Source organism: Helicoverpa zea, chromosome 16 (assembly GCF_022581195.2).
Source record: "Helicoverpa zea isolate HzStark_Cry1AcR chromosome 16, ilHelZeax1.1, whole genome shotgun sequence".
Taxonomy (NCBI): domain Eukaryota; kingdom Metazoa; phylum Arthropoda; class Insecta; order Lepidoptera; family Noctuidae; genus Helicoverpa; species Helicoverpa zea.
Genome location: NC_061467.1, coordinates 11,110,365 through 11,128,779, shown reverse-complemented (window position 1 = coordinate 11,128,779; position 18,415 = coordinate 11,110,365). Strand labels below are relative to the sequence as shown.

The 18,415-nt window shown below is 35.4% G+C and overlaps 1 protein-coding gene across 1 annotated transcript in view; it reads left to right on the top strand.

The window, feature by feature from the left end:
- LOC124637458 overlaps positions 1–18,405 on the top strand; it is a 100,002-nt gene extending 81,597 nt beyond the window's left edge. The window contains exon 2 of the mRNA XM_047173956.1: positions 12,861–18,405. Coding sequence (XP_047029912.1) covers positions 12,861–12,927 — 67 coding nt within the window. The 3' untranslated portion in view covers positions 12,928–18,405. The remainder of the gene's footprint in view (positions 1–12,860) is intronic.
- Positions 18,406–18,415: the final 10 nt, after the last annotated feature.

Below are 18,415 nucleotides of genomic sequence, written 5' to 3'. Positions count from 1 at the left end.
ACTAGGGGCCGTGGCTTTTTCGTTCTGCTCATAGAGGTATTTAGCCTACTGCTATCACGCTGGCCAGACGGGTTGATAGAGGGTTTTTTTTCGAGTTTAAACTAACGGAATAAAACTAGCAAGATTTTTCTTTAGAAGTTCAGTTATTTCTGTAAACCGATTTTCCTGGTCTTATTTGACTAATGAACCAATCACAGCATTTCATTATCTTTACTCACTTTACCTTGTAAATCGATATTTACACACACAGACACTCTTGCACACACATTTAAAAAGTGACGTCAACAAAGTCAACTATACAAGGGCCTAAAGTTTCACACGCCCTTCTTCACCCGTTTGTAGGGCTGACTCTAAGTTTGTTTTCAAGTTAACTTTCTCATTAGGAAAATTGAATCGATAAATCGAGTTCGCTGTTTGAAGTTTTCTTAAATGAATGATTGAGATGAGGTGAAGTTTCAGTTATTGTGCGATTTATTATTAGCTTTTTGCTCCTGTTTTCTGTCACGCTAAAGAAATATTTTTTAATCCTGTAACACACTTTTATCTTGAGAGATGTCGGTCCCTGGAAACGCAGTACATAAAAAAGTGTTATTATTTACCATCTCCGTTTATCTAAGACCATTCCATGTACCTACTTCTCATATTAATAAACAGTACATCCTAAGAAATTCAGTGAGTAATAGATATAAACACAAATCTGTCTTCACAAGATGTCTTCCGTCCCTCAGTCCTCACAGTCCTCTTGGTAAAGTTTATGGGTTTTATTATTCGGATGTTTGTTTCACAATCACACTTCAATATGTAGCTGAACGAAAGTTGCTGAACTTTGGCACACATATCTACATATAGATGTTTTTGGGGGCCAACTTCAAAAAAAAAAACTCTTTATTCCACATAGGCCTTTGCAAGCACCAATGAAACGTCACACTATTTGCACGGTTCCAAAAAGTTGGTCTCATGGAGAAGAACCGGCAAGAAACTGCATAGACACTTTTTTTTTTTACTTAAAACCGATTATATTGGAACTATTTCTCCGTAGTTATACGGGAAGTAGTTCCCTCTCGACGTGAGTGAAAGCTAGTAGTTAATACATTAAAAGCTAGCAGGTGCCATCCCTATCCCGTCCCCCATCTATCTGAGAGCACTTCGCTAAAAGCGAAATTCCGCACCGTTTTTACTTTCCGTAATTTGACGGAATTCGGTGCGGGATGACGCGGAGCGACGCGGAATGAAGCGGCTTTTGTACGACATTGACGTTGTTCGGCCATTCAGAGAATGCGTTCCTGACACGTCGCGATTGAACTGACGACGTAACTACATTCATTGATTATTGATATAATAATGTTGTTTTAATGCTCCTCAATTGTTAAAACGGTAAACAACCAGCAAAAATATTTTTATCGTAACTGCAACGCCATTGCAAAGTTACGTCGTCAGTTCAATCGCGACGTGTCAGGAACGCATTCTCTGAATGGCCGAACTATAGTTATTATTGTTTTGGGAAATACAAAATAAATCTTTCACATCTGTAATATTATCATCATATATATTCACATATCTTTTTTATTCTAACTCTCCCACAGCAGGCCTGCTGAAAGAGATTCATGAGAAATAAGCAGTGCCTTTATACTTAATTGTTCTGTTTCTGTCTTGTCTCATCAACTGTGTACATAAACTATCAAATAAATTAAGAAAAAGATAGAAAAAGAAAATGTTACTACGTATTTTAATTATATTGTCGTGGAAGGAAAAGTTGCAAGGTTGATAGTCTACAACCTTTGTACGTAGATCTGTCTGTATCTCGGTCTTCCTAGAAACTTATCAATTAAAGCAATTAAAGCAATATTCAATGTATTGATGTTACCTAAGTGTTTAGCTTTCATACTTTCGAGGCAGTAAACGTGATTCATGGAATCAATAAAACTTTGATTTATTACATTATAGGAATAGTGTCAATGCAGCTGGCTACACCTTGTCATAAAGTTCATAGATCAATCATATAATATAGAAAGTAATCCATCAAGTATTCATAACATATAATGTTTTTGTGAAATCGTCTGTGAAAACGAATTTCAATTCGCTGTTCGCTAATAAGTGGATAGTAAATTGGGTAGATGTAATGTTTGCTTAATTTAAGTTAGAAAATTGGTCTAGTTACTAGGCTATCATTCATAATAGGTTTCAAGTTTGCAATCTCGACTGAACTATATAAAATTCATATTTTCTAGAATAATCTCTCGATCCTTATAAGAGATATTTAGGTAGGTACGGTAGGATTTACGGTCGCATGCAGCAACTTCATAAGAAACAGCTTTACCTTCAATCAAATTAAACTATTTAATAAATATATTATACAAAGAACCACATCAATAAAACCTCGATAGTTAATATACGGCGGGTTACATTAACTGTCAAGGCGCGGGTCGACCCAGAGGTTGGAGTCCAATTGCCGCCAATTGCCATGGGACCGCCATATTGCGTTTTGTCACAGCAAATTGTAGGAAATTACTCATTTTTGCTACAGCAATTTGTGACAATTTTGGCAGAGGTAAAGTGATAAAAGGATAAAATGCGTTCGCTTTTTTTGCGCCGATAGTGCTGGGTTGATGGTTTCCCCCTTTTTTGGGTCGCCTTTGTGAAAGAATGATAGAGTAAAAAATATCTTTCAATCATAACCTATTCGAAACTTATTTACGGCTATTTTGTTCTCTCTTAAATATCTTTCAGAGTTTCTATTGCATTGCATATAACTTCTTACTCAAAATTGCAAAAAAATAACTGAAATTGGTGAGCAGCAATCATTCTTACCATTACAAACAAAAACAATGACAAAACTACGTACATAATAAACCCATTAACTTTTAAGTTAAGCCATATTTCTTAATACTTATTACCAAAAGTCAGGAGACAAAGAGTTGGCATTTGGGACCTCACCCAGGTTTATGACATTCGCGTGAAATACCAGCGAAGAGCGTAACCTGACCTTATGTATCTACTGGTAAATTATGAGCTAGTTTCACTTACCTAACTGTACTTCTATACTAATATAATAAAGACGAAACTTATTTTGTCTGTTCGTTTGTTTGTATCCTAAATGGTACTCAACTACGTCCGGTTAGACTGGAAGCCGATCCCAACATAGTTGGAAAAAGGCTAGGCATATGATGATGATGATGTTTGTACCTTGTAGGCTCCGAAACTTCTGAACTGATTTGAAAAATTCAATCACTGTTGGAAAGCCACACTCTTCCCAAGAACACAGGCTAGTTTTCATCCCGCTACGGATAGCAGTTCCCATGAGATGTGGGTGAAACCGCGGGAAAACGACTAGTATGTTATAATTCGATATGGTTGCTACGTTTAAGTTCATGTTATTAATGTATGTCACCAGTAGTTCAGTCGTTGCAATATTATTACATCAGTAATTGAGAAAGTTTCTGAGGTTCTGGAATGTTTGAAGTTTCGCGGAAATTACTGAACGTATATAAGCGGATCTTGGTAAATAGATATGTTAAGTACCTACCTACAATTTATGAAATTTATTTACAGGAGATTTGGGCCCTGAATCCGGATTCAATTCTCCGAATACTCCCAAATCGCAAACGCAATCAGTGATGATAGCATTTCAAATTGCGATATCGAATATCCGATTATTTGAAATTGAACTCTTAATATAACAATCTATATCTCGTAAATAGATACAATACTAAACAATTAACAAATTGTTTTAAATACAAGTACATTTAAATAATAGTTACATTAAAAACACAGTAAACACGACGTCTAATCACCAACTTGTATTGTACTACTAATGTTATTCAGTGAGAATTATTACAAGTATTAATAATAGTCGAAGCCTTGCATATTGCAAGTTGTTATATTTGCATTAGTCACAGATACATAATTTGTTGGATTATTAATGAAGATATCGGCTCTCAATAATATCTGTATTATTCTTGTATTGGAATAGAAAATTGCATGTTTCTTCTCACATTGATGGCTCTGTATGAATCGTTTTAATGAATTCGAGAATCTAGGTGATTCAAATAAAATCACAAATAAGGTAGGTGGGTGTTGATAATGATGATGATCATGATAGCAGAAGGTTTTACCACTCTTACGCTTATAAAAAGTAGAATTAATAACAAAAACCAAAGTCAATTTCAGTTATTTAAAATCGGACAAGGGAATCGGATTAATCGTTAAAGACTTACTACAGAACATACAGTTTATTTTTCTTATAATTCAGTAGGACATGTCCGATATTATTAGACTTTTTTTTAAGTGTATCGACTTTCTATACATTCATAGGCATCATTTACTTGAACTCTTCTTGTACCTCTTTATTACCTAATAGCCGTTTTCCCGCGGTTTCACCCGCGTCCCGTGGTAACTACTGCCCGTACCGGGATAAAATATAGCCTATGTTACTCGTGGATAATGTAGCTTTCGAATGGTGAAAGAATTTTTAAAAACTGTCCAGTAGTTTTTGAGCCTATTCATTACAACCAAACAAACAAACACAAACAAAGTTTTCCTCTTTATAATATTAGCATAGAAGTACATGTAAAACCTATCCACTTACAATTATGTAATTCAGTTTTCTACCAAACAGTCGTCATAAGCGAGATTAATTTGCGTTGCAATTGAATTAAAATCATTGATTGATACTCGGAGCCGTTCGTGCTCTATTCAATATTCAATTTGATTAGTATGGCCTGACACGGACATGACATAGTCAATTCAATAAATAGCCATTCAGGGATGTGTTAAAAACTCTGCAATAGGTAAAATACTAGCATCTGCCAGCGGTTTCACTCGTTTCCTGAGAGAAGGTCTTAGCACAAAAAAAGTGTTCACATTCGTTCAGCCGTTTGTTTGGAAACGCAATTCATTAGGACTCATTTATAGCCTTTTTTTTGCGGGGGGAGGGGGGCTTCCTCTGCCTGGGGTGAGGCGGAGGGGTGTGGACTTTTACCGGCTAAGACTCTTGCACGCCCGCGGGAATCCAAATTCTTCCGCAGCAGGACTCATTTATAGCCTGTTCTAGCCAAATTATCTGTGTTTGACTTTGCTTATAATTTGATTCTGTTATTCTTTGGTGGGTATACTAATCTAATCTGCCCAATATAAATCTCGAGTAATTGAAATTAGTCATTTCACCCGCATTTTGACTCATGACTAGTCATTAGTCATTCTAGTCACTAATCAAAGTCTGTTTTTTATTAAACCTTAAAATCTATTAGTTGTGTAAAATCACTACCATAAATAATTTATACTTTATTTACGATTGAAAATACCAGTATGTCATAAAGTCCGCAAACATTATTTAACGCATAAAACTCGCGAGGTGTCTGTTTGACCCGACGCTTGATCTCTGTAATTTTATGTGACCCTTAATTAAAAATGTCGACACTATATAGTACCTTTTTCATATTCATGTGATAGGCGTCCTGTTTGTAGCAAAACTAATAAATTTATTGTTTAATTGGTAGTTTTTTAGACAGACATTTATTTTCTTAAATAATAGGTAGTTATATCTTTATATTCTGAAATTAAAATGGAAATTGCGTTATAATTATTTTAAAATATATTTATGTCTTATACATACACATGACCTGACCTTTGTCAAATCTATAATCTGATTACCTACTGTTAAATGTTAATTCTAGTTCCAAAAATAATTATTTCTTAATTCTTTAACTGCACTTGTAAAGAAAATAATTCCCAATCACTTTTATGTGACACGATGTCTCTGTTTCTTAGCCGTTATTTCAAAACATAAAATAAAACTGCATTCCATACTTTCTGACCGTTTTTTTGGTGCACTTGACAGTTCCTGTCAGTCAGTACAAACAACGGTTTTGTGGCTTAAAAACTGACAGCTGTCAACTGCACATACCTAAGACGCGGCAGCACTGTCTGACTGTTTTTGGTGCAGTTTGACAGCTGTCAATTTCCAAAGGAAACGAGCATTTTCGGTACTGAATGACAGAATTGTCGACTGCACCAAAAATGTCGTGAAAGAAAGAAAGTTAAAAACTTAGTAAATATGAAACAGATTTTACCTAAATACATATTACACCTTTAGCAGTATCAGTAGAAGGGACATTACTCCCGGGCGATGGCTCACGAATTCAGCATTAACCCAAATAGTGCTTCGATTCTAACAACTTAAGATAACAGACTAATGTACTGACTTGACTATTCAAACGTGCTAAACCTATAAGGAGTGATGGATTTGCTATCTACTTTTAATATATTGTTATCGGTATCGATTTAAAGTTAATCGATTAATTAAAGTGTTCACGATTGTGGTTTTGAATCGTATTGAGAATCGAGATATTTTATTTATCGATAATGAGCTTTATTGTGTTTTATTGCAATAATTTTTCAAACACTCATTTACTTAAAGATTGACGCTATTGTTAGGTAACGTAAATGACGTCAAATCAACAATTTCTCGGTACAAGCTACTTTCTTGACGGATAGACATAGTAAGCAATTTTGTTCCTAAGAATCGCGACAAACATAGAAAAAAAATAATGCCTCCTCCTTTTTGGGTAGTCAGTAAAATTTTCTACTAAACTGTAAGACTTACCAGACCCAGACTTACTATATTTCGGCACAAACCATACCTATTTTAGTTTCGCTAGTCGGATGTACAGTCGCGCCCTAAAGCCCTTCACCGCAGCACTGCGCATTCTTGACGTCTTGAGTAGCTGGGTGATTAATGATTGTGCACCGAGTTTCTGAGAGCCCTTGTCATATATCGCCTTCCTTCAGAATAGGAATAGTGTTGGATGTAAGAGCAATTTTTAAAATGGCAAGTAATTTTTGTCATCCCACCTGGCCTACGGTTTATTAACTTACGTAGGTAATTGCTATTGAATTAGATGATAAAGAAAGAATTAAGAAGTTTAATTAAGACATCGATCCAAGAATTAATTGACATAAACATGTGCATATTAAAACGGGGAAAACAACTAGGTACTAAAAAATACAACTCACCTAAACTAGAAGGTAAACCAAAAATGAGACTATTCTAGGACATTCGTGCTAAAACTTGACATAAGTATTTCCATATTAACGACAACCATACCGACTCCCAGATTAGATACTTATAACCTAGTGGCCTGGGATACAAAACGTCATATCTCAACATCCACGTTTTTACCACTTACGTCTTTATTCCTTCAGTACGCCTGAAGCCAGGTAGCAACGAACTGAGTCATACCCATAAATACAGTGACGGCAATAGCCGATAAAAATATTAATGGCCGAGACGATAAAACAGTTTTTATTAAAAACAATTATTTGAGAATTGCTGGTTACACAACCATTCAGGCTAGAAATGCTATAGCTACGTAACTGAAACGTTCGAATAAGACATTAGGAAAAGGAAATTTAATTTCAGCACTAAAATACTTATACCTAACTAGGAAAAACACTAACACAGAAATTCCATATATAGTCAAGAACATTTTTCTATAAAAGGAAAGTATATGTGAGCTACTTACTTCATAAAAACAATCGTTTTCGTTTTCGTTTTAACTAAAACTTTCTGCCATAATGAAACTGGATTGTAAGTGATGACCTGAAACACAGGTTTAAATTAAACCTAGTTCGGGCGGTCCACTATCAAATAATGCATTTTCCGAATCTATCGTTATTCATATTCTAGTTCTAGTATATTTGTAAGCACATTAATTGTATCATCCTTGTAATAGGAAAACTTGTTTCTGTTGGATTAGTGTTCTTTTTTGTAAACATTATTTATTAAATAAATTTTATTTATTTAAAAAAAAATTATTTATTTATTTAATCTCATTTCATTTACAATATTAGCTACTGCCATCAACTTTACAATCTCCGGTAGAAATCCTTGACTAAGAAAACCTAACTTTGAATAGAACATTTTTTCTAGGTATTACTTATTAGAGCCAATACTAGGAACCTTCAAAGTTACATATCCCTTTAATCTCTCATTCTCAACATCAAAAACCAATTCCAGAAAAAAACAAATTAATGAACTGTCATTTGAACATCTTTGGCACTCGTTGCGAGTATTCTCAAGCCAGAAAGTCTGACATTCACTCTTACCAAGGGATATTGGGTTGCCCGGGTAACTGGATTGAAGTCAGATAGACAATCGCTCCTCGTAAAACACTAATACTGAGCTGCATTGAGACTGGAAGCCGACCCCAACAAAGTTGAGAAAAGTCTAGGCAGATGACGAGAAAAACAGAATGTTTCAATGTCAGATTGAACACAATCTAAACTGGCCACGTTTCTAAATGAAGACTGACTCCAGACTAACCCATTTACGTCACATAGCTCACCAGTAATCCTTGTCACACAGTGGACCTTAGGTACATACATATAGCCGTTACTCTTCCATGGGATTACATCCATCGCTCTATCACTTAGTGTTTTGAGGAGATCCTGTGTTGTAGACAGTACCTAATGGATTTTCTGAACACAATGCAAGCCAGATACTTTTCTCTTGTCTCTAGCTGTTTTAATTTTATTTTACTTTCGCGGTCATTATATTATACCCACTAAGTCGCCTTTTTGTGTCAAAATTTTAAAATCTTTTATATCTGTAACCACCTCCTAAACTATTTTAGATTTTGATGTGGAAAAGGACCTCAGTCGGTGGATGAACATTTTCAAATGTAGTCCGTGTAATGTCCGAGTTTTTTTTTTTAAGTAAAACCCCTGAAATTACTGTGAAGTAATTTCAGGCAGTGTAATTACACCGCAAGTTAAACGCCTACGTGTTTCACGTTTCAGTTTTTATGCCAAACATTCCTAATTACAAGCGATATCACAATTAAAACTGCAATAAAATAAAATCGATACAGCTATAAATCGTTTCTCGATGTCGCATGTGAAACGTAATCGATTAATAATGTCGCACGCAAATATACGATTTTTTCCGATTATTAGTGAAAATCGCGTGATGGGCGCATGTATTAATTTCCTTACTCGGTATTGGATTAATGTTATGTGTTCGTATGTAATTTTTGCATTACACACAGATAGATACATATTATGAAGAAAACTAATTTTATCTGTTCTACTCTTTTATTTAACAACATAATCAGACATTTAGTGTAAATCATACACCTAAACATTCCTCAAGAATCTGTCTTTCTGTCGGTGAAAACCGTGTGAAAATCCTTTGCGTAGATTTTAGGTTTTTTTTTTCCCATAACAGCGAGTCCACAGATCTTACTTAGCTGTATAAAAATGTCATGAAAGGACTTGAGTAGAACTTTATAGTCCTTGTAAATAAACCACATGATGCTATAATATAAATTCAATTCAATATCTTGCTCTCAGAAATTTTCCTTTTTTCCATACTGGCCTTATACCTACGTCAACACGTGTACCTATCTATTTTCAAATAGAACCTAATTATGCTGGAGAACCCACACCATTCTAACTTGGGTATGGATAATTATATTACTAGTATGTATTCAGGTAGCTAATACACCTACTAAGATCAGGTGATTCCGTTCATTAGCTATTTATGAAGCCGAAAGCTATTTTCTTCTACGGAAAATCTTTTCATTATAATTAATATACACGCTTTTATATTGGCTGATGTTACATTCACTATTCAAGAAGAAAATGGAAGAAAACTCATATTTTAGACTACATAATAAGCAGTAGAAAAGGTGCTTTTTAAGAGGTGACCTGACTTATATTCCAAGCAAAGATCTATCATTTTGAAATCACATATATTTTAGGTTTCTTCTAAGATTTGCGATTTCAAAAAGACATGTCGTCTTTAACATGAATGGCAGACAACATTCCACTGACTCACGAATTTCTCAAACGCATCAACAGCATGCATCAATCACCGTTTTCCTGGAAATGATTTTTTCCCCTCGCCTCGCAGACAGCGTGAAGACTTGCGCGCACGCACGAACTTGACCCAATTGTTGGAAGTTATGAATTATTTACCGTATACGTTATACGCACGCGACTGTTTATTTGCTGTTTCGATTCAGTCATTATGCGAAGGGTAGGGTGATGGTGACAGCGGGTGAGGGGAAACTTGGGAATGAAAAGATTAAGTGTGGAAATTAGTTGGGTATGTGCCACGTCTCACATTTATGCACGTAAAGCCCATCCTTAAGTTGAGGTTCAATTAAAAAATCTGAAGATACTTATGGATTTGTTCCTGGTTATCACGAGATACGCACGACGGGTTGTTCGAAAATAATCCCGAGAGACAGTCAAAAGCAATGTACGTATAGTTTTACCCCTCGGATCGGCAGTATTACCTACTGGCTTTTAGCTTTAAGCTTTATGGGTTAACGTGAACTAAAAGCCCTGTACATAACGTACTTGTACGTGCAGCTATTAGAAAACACACTTACACAGAATATTATGTACACTCGTGCACAAATTCCAATCGAGCATAAACTATCTCTAAATATGATGCCCTTAGGGCACTTCGAATATTGCGTTTTCTCGCGAATATACCGCGAGTTGTTTGATTATATCTTTAGCGAGATTTCGCTTGGAAACCGTTAGGTGTAGCCCTGAAAGGTACCTATTAAATACAGAAATACTCGTCCGAAAACGCGAAAGTTACTCTGTTCCTATATAATTTTTCTGTTACGATTTTTATGATACAACGAACCTTGGAATACAGCAAATATTCAAAAGACTTGATGTTGCTTCTTTTAAAAAACGTTACATAAACAGAAACAACGTTATTCAGCGTTAGAAATTCTTACTAAGAAATACTTTACAGCAGAATGCTTGATTAATTCCCTCCCTAGAAGCGAATGCATTTTAATTAACGAGATTACAACGGACTGCAAAATAATATACTTTAATGAAAGCAAATCATGCTGTATATTTAATTAATATTAATTTATAAAACGCACTGGAGAGCTTTCTATCAAATTAACGTTATATAAAAATATTTAATGGATGTACGTATTAATTTTGTTTAAGTTGCGATAAATGGATTGAAGTGGAAATTATTAGATTTTGTTATTTATAGTTGGGATGATCCGAGTAATTTTAAATATGGTTTGAGTAATATATCTACTTATGTATTTATTGTTTGTATAAGTGGAATTTTCATGTACGCCAAAATAACTCAAAAATTAAACAACAAATCACCAGCCTTACTGGCAGGCAGGCGAACTGTTTAATGCGCACAAATTCTCTATGAAGAACAAGATAAGCTTCTATTCAACTTTAAAATGGTAAATCAGATACGCTTCTCTTCAAATAACGTTGCTACTCCGACTACTACTGACAACACGCTTCTCAAAATGAACAAACAAAACACTGTTGGTAAATAGCTGACATCAGAGACGCAAAATTATTTGACGAGAGTCATTTTGAAAATCCGCTTCCCGCTCCAACAATAACCACACCTCACTCGCAAATTACATTATACATTGAACATTCTACTTGAAACCGAGAAATCTCGCGAGATGACAAGCAAACACGTTAGTAACGGCTTATTAATTCAGATATGTAAATATGTACGCCTTTGTGGTGGTTACCGATCATTTGAACAACTGTTATATTCCTACTAGCTGGTTTCCGTTTCTCCCACAAATCTATATCTGAACACCCAATTCCAGAAAATCAGATTAGCACTTGAAACTTACCTAAGGTAGCACCATAGATGGGCTGCGGGTTGTTCGAAAGAGATACCGCGGCCCTGGTACATAAAATGCTTAGGACGGAACACGACGGTTTTTAGTCAGTAAGAGTCTGACACTCCCTCACCGCTGCTAACCCACAGCGGGAGGGGTCATTTGATGATTTTTGACGTCGGAAAAAAAAAGGTAATATAGAATAAAAAAGCATCACAAGACCTCGTTTATGTTTTGCAATGAAAAATAATATATAATAGGCTTTGCAAATAATTAGGAACAAGCGTTCAAACCTACAAACATAGGTATCTAAAAAATAATGGCAAATAAAACACTTTAAAAGCAACTATACTGCTGCAGTAATTTTGTGCTATCAATCTGACAAGACTTACCTACCTCTGCAATAAATTACCAAGCAAAAACATCACTCACACCAACTCCTGGTTTTTCAATCCTTGTAGGCCACATGGACAAACCCTTAACTATAGATCAAAAGTGTGTACCACAGAGCGTGACGCCACACATTTCTTTATCACAAGCATATCAAATCATCAACTCAGACTTTTTATTTGAATTCATTATAAAAATATTTCTTGTTCAGTCTTATGCGTCTGAGCACGTTTTTGTGAATACCACCCAGACTAGGCCGGCGTGCTCTGTTTCATTTGCTATCTTTTTTCGTGATAATTTGTAGGCCTTTTGTGTACCGCATGTCTGGTGGCGAATTTAACGAAAAAATGGTACAGCTACTACTTGTTAAAATTGGCAAATAAATATGCCATTAAGTGTATTTGCACATGTAACCAGCACTAACGAAGTCCAAACTTTACCACGACACGTGTCTCAATTTGACATGTCAATTACAAGAGATGCATTGTAAACACGTAAAGGTTATGCATTTCAGAGCTAAGGATATTGGCTTTGCCACACTATTAGTTGCTTAGGCTGCCCGCTCACGTCCGATAATAATCGGTGACTGATTTTTTGTATGAAAAAATAGAACTCCCTGATTGTCATAGCGCTACGCGCACATCCTACAAAACGACCCGAAAATCCTGGACATGAAAGTCCTACGAAAAATAGCATCTTTTGCTCACAGTTTTCCTCTGTACCTAATCTTGCAAATTGAGCAGAAATTGAAATGCGACCAATGTTTTCGCCCACTCCTTTGTTGGAGTTATTAAATTATATTCTCTAACTTGACTTTTCTCTTCTTTCCAGCCAAAAGGGCTACAGCCCCTGGAACGGCCCTTGGACGACGCCGACGGTGACGGCAACCGGCGACTGACCGAGGTATCCGCGCGGGCCACTGCCGCCCGCGCACCCGCGCTGAGCACGCACGGGGGACGGGGAAGATGGGGACTTGGGGGAATTGGGGGCAATGGGGCAACTTGGGGAACAGTGATCGCACCTAAAGACACTTAGCCATGAAGTTGGACGACCTAATCAACTGGCACAGTTTAGTTAAAAAGTTTATCATGAAATAATCTACTGACACTTTTAGTAATGACATTGATGTGTTGTACGGTCGGACTTATCGCCTCTGGTACAATGTAGTATATAAATTAATCATTGGTTACATATTGGTGTCTTCGTAGAATTTGTCGTCGATAATTTTTTGACAGTTGTGTGACAGCAACTGTCAAATCATTCCGAATACGAATACATCAATATAAAATCAGTCTTTCTAATATAATCACAAACTGATATTTATTTCTATGTGTATAGTTTATGTCAGTCTTTGGCAGAGAAATATTCTTACCATGACCAAGTTAAATACTAATTACTATTAATATAAAATCCTTCACATTGTTTTGTCGGAAATTGTTACTATCACATATTTAATAAGAATACTTCAGTCATTGATACTGGACATACCATTGCATTCTCACAGACTGTAAGTGTACTCTGTCTCGCTCGAAATTAAATTGTTGTTAAATATTATTTAAGTGAATTGACGTCTGTCCTACATCATTAAACCAATGGGTTTTATTTACTTGTTTAAAACACTTAACATCGCTACAACTACAGTTAATCACATGTTATTATTTTGTGAAACCAAATTAATATTTCACGCGTGCATTTAATTACTGTCGCTCGTGTGTTTTCCGCCTAAAATCTCTAACATACAGTATTATTACATCAATATTCACGGTCACACTGTATAATCGATTAGTTTGATTAATATATAAATTCTTATTTTTAAAATAATATTTCAAATGTACGGTCGATTGTACATTAGTTCCTACGTTTTTTGTAGTTTGTCGATGTTTTTCATAACCGAAACTAAAGCCATGACAGAGCGTCACTAATTAATTATGCTTGCAACCACCACGACACTTGAAATGTAAAATATTTCCATTATTTCCCCAGTAAACAGAGTATGGTAAAAAGGTTTCTGTAAATAAACAAAAAATACGAGTTTTATCCTTAAAAATAGATTTTAAAATGTTACAAATGTTTTTGCTGAACAAAGTGCTTAATAATTAGCACTAACGTCTGTCTAAGTTTCCTTTTACACCGGTATATGTCTGTACAGCGAGAACGTTCAATTTCATTCACTTTAAGAAGCCCTATATTAAGTACGACAGTGTCGCCTCTAAGTTCTTTTTCTTTTAGATCATCTAGCGTTACAGTTTGTAGATATAAATCCCCCTCACAGCCACATGGCCACAGACGATAGTGAGCTTTATATAAGTGATTTAAGGTGCAATTTTAAAGGAGACCCCCAGAGCCCGAATGGTGAACGAATTGATCCGTCCGATGTTGTGAAACCCCCGTGTCGTCGCTCGTCGCGGTAGTCTCGTACCGTGGACTGTCTGTGACCACGTCGCCATTTGCGACAAACCGCGCAGTTTACGTACATCGACACTTCTTCAACTACGTGTGACGCACGCTTCGTCGCGAATGATGACGTGGCAACATAGCCTGTGAACTGATCTGTAACATTCTTATGAGTCTTTTAACGATGCCAAGGGAACGTTTAGCTCGTTCCGATCATGTATAAAAGCTTTAATTTTTAGTGTTAATTAACCGTCAACATTACTGAGGCTTTTTGTGAAATATATTTTAAAACGAAAAGATCTCGGACGCACGCTTAATTTATGCACGGGAGTCATTGTAATTGGATTGGATACGTCTGCATAAATTGGCTCAGCGACGTGGCGGTGACGTTGATGTCATTTGGGTGTCCGTGGCAGACGATGGAGAGCCTTCCCCTGTACTACACGGTACAGCTGCGGGCGATAACAATCCGAATATTAATTCAGCTGTCAACAGCCAATTATTGAATGTGAACGAGTTGTTTTCAAAATCGTCGAATAATATCTAAAGCAATTTTCCTCTCGTTTCATGGAAAATATTTCCTTCATATACTTTAGGAAATAATATGCAACTTCCTTTTTAATATCATTATGGCTGCATAAATTCCGTCTAAATTAGTACCTAGGTATTACACAAGCCACAAGAAAAAACGCTACCTAGGTGATATTTCTAAAGGTTCGCCGGAAGCGTCAAATTGCTCTCAATTACAGCCGCGTACACCTAATTGGCAGTATATTATATACTTTATTTTGTCCAATGCAGATAAGTTCACATTATCTATGTGTGTTCACTGGAACGAAATACCCACCTCTTTGGAGCATCTACAGTTTATACCAAATACTATCATTGATATATTTTTGATCAAAAAACTGGTAGGCAATATGCTATACTGACTGTACTTTTTCTAGCATATCTTTGAAATTCATAGTCACAGAATTTCCCGTTCGAAAAAAAAATAAGTCAAACCAACACGGAAGATTAAAAATTCAAAAAAAATCCGTTGGTAAAATTTTCACAGACGCAAAATTCGTGGCGACGTCCACTCAAAGAGGAATCCTATTAGTCCAACCCTGCATGTTGTGTTTCAAAAAACACTACACACACACACATACATACTTATAGGGCTACATATTACATCTGTAGGATATCTGGCGGCTGCCATGACAACCGTTTAAATCCGTTAAGGCTATGGCTGGGCTCGGAATGTTCCGACGCACATTACACTGACATTTTAATCAAAATCGATGGCTTTCTCTGCGTTCATCTTCGCTGTTTTGTGCGGAAAAAATATCAATGTTTTGATGGAAACTTTTTAAATCTAGGAGTTTTTTGGCTGGTCTATAGTTGTTAGTGAAAACATACCAGAATATATACAGACACCAAGTTATATCTAAATCTTATCTCAGGTTTGAATCGATCTCCAAACCAAATACAGCCGTGTTTAGAAATCGGACGTAAAACCCAGACGGGAGTCACTAAAATATTTAAGGAAATGTTCAAGAAAAAGTACTAGTCAAACTCAACAGACGCCTCTCGTCCCATAAAATCAATTGTTCAAATGATACTATAATAAAGTAAATTGTAGATGCTCACACAACCATATCCGTATATAATAAGATGGTGCGTCGTTGGAACAGAGGAGCGTAGTGCGTAATAACTTTAATGTTTAGTTGTGAAACGTGACAAGAGTCGAAGAGCGGCGTTAGTTCCAAATAAGTGCAATCCAATCGGACTGTAATGTATATCGTAGTTAGAAAAGATAAGCGGAAGTACGATGCATTTAATTTACGTGTAGGGGTCGAATGCAGGTCGAATTTGTGGTCACAACACTGTTTTTAAGCCCAAGATCACCAACAACATAAACGGTGTTCTTAAAACAACTGTTTACTATGAATTTTCACGTTCAGTTTTCAAAGTAAATATTTGTTTTGAGAATATCGGACGCTTATGTAGTCGGTGAATTTGGGCCTTAATCTACTTTTGAGCCTAATTGCTTGACTTTTCACTAAAGGCGATTTACTAAAGATATTTAAAACGTGTTCTATAATTTTCAAGTAAAAGATAGAATGATGATTTAAATGTATTTTGAGGTAATCGTATTAAGTGAGCGGTGGTGCAAACAGGCTTTAATATTTAATACATTTCAATGTTCATCAACACCATCTGTCGATGGAAATATTAAACTTTTCAGCCACATTACAAAAAGATTTCTTTAGTCCACTATTAAACGTGTGCACGTTTTTATATTTAGAACTTTATTGCAACTAGTGTAACGTTTTTAGTTAAAAAGCTGGCATTAACTTGTCAGTTTTCGATTAAGAACTTTACTGCATTTACCATAAAGTTAAAAATACGAAAACAGGCTCATTTGACAGTGGACTAAAGATAAACATTGTAACAAGGGTGTGCGACAGTTCGACCTGCATTAACTTCATTTATTATTAGACAGAACTTCAGGGCGACTACGGTTAGCATCAATTCAGGTTAGCAGCAGTCGCCATGGCGTCAACCTGGTTAAAATGAGAGTAGGCAAATATATTTAGTCCCCAGAAAAGGCGAAGAGGTTACTTTCGTTGGCTAATGAACATGTAATATCGTCACAATCTTATAATAGGAATTACATTTACCTACATGGATTAGTAGACAGTGCTGTAACACGTTTAAATTATTCAATGTTTATTAGTAATACCTAATAGAAATGCAAATGATTTCACATAATTTAAGTTTAGGTGTTCGTAACTTTGCGGACAAGTAATATAATTGCATCAACATTCAAGTATTGTTGCACATTACCCACGATGTAGTCAATGTGGACATTAACCAGTCTTAGCTGTTAAACTATCTCAATGTTCGTTTGTGTCAATCAATGTGATGTTTTGCTTCAAGGATTTCATAATAAACGAGTAATCTGAATATAATAATTATAATATAATCTGTAGTGTCGATGAATTATTCTCATTTTAGCCAGTTAAGTCTGTGTTAGCGTCGTAATATGGCGTCGATTCGTGTTCTTATAACCACAATATTATTATAAATAAATCATCGCAAAAATTAATGTAATTTAATTCTACTTTTTGTGAAGCTTTTGCACTCATTGATGACTCTGTAAAAATATCGTAATGGTCTATGAAATGAATTCTTATCAATTAATTAGGATTTTCGGTAAGCCCCGTAACATTGTACCTAACTATTATGCGTAAGATTAAGAAACTGATATTAGCATATGCAATAAACCAGTTGATTTGTTACTATTTACTATTTAACTCACTGTGCAATTTATATTTGTAAGTATTGAATTATGTTTGTGAATTGATTTCAAATATTATGTTTATTATTTTTTAATGACTATTTATTGTGTAAGCAGTATTCGTATGAAAACGTTATAAGAACACAAACTCGATGTTAGAAATTATAAAATAATACCTTTTTATTAAAAAAAAATCTATTTATTTCGTTATTTTTTAAGTTTTCGATGATTTTAATTGTTCTCGTTACTTTCCTTGGGAATCTTTATCAATTTGTAGTAATTAGTAAGTACAATTCTCGCGCAGTTTGCAACAACGGGGATCGAACGCCGGTTTCTAAGTATAAGAAAAATATTATTGATATAAAAACTACTTTTCTAATGTACAATTCCATTTTTTCTATTCCGGTGTCACGTATGAGTGCCCGTTTTGTCCGGTTAGAGCCGGTATTGTCCGGTTACAGCCGGCATTGGCCGGTTCCATCCCCGTTCGGAGACGCAGTGTTGTTGGTTATTCTTGTTCGTGACTACTCACTATTCCAAAAGTTTCCTGATGTAATTTATTGACTTGAATAATGAAATTACGCTTCTAAAGTGTATTACGTATGTAAATATAGGACAAACTAATACCTATTATTGATAGTGAATGTTGTAATTTGTATATAAGTAACGAAAATTAAATTTTAAATACATAGATAACATTGTGCGT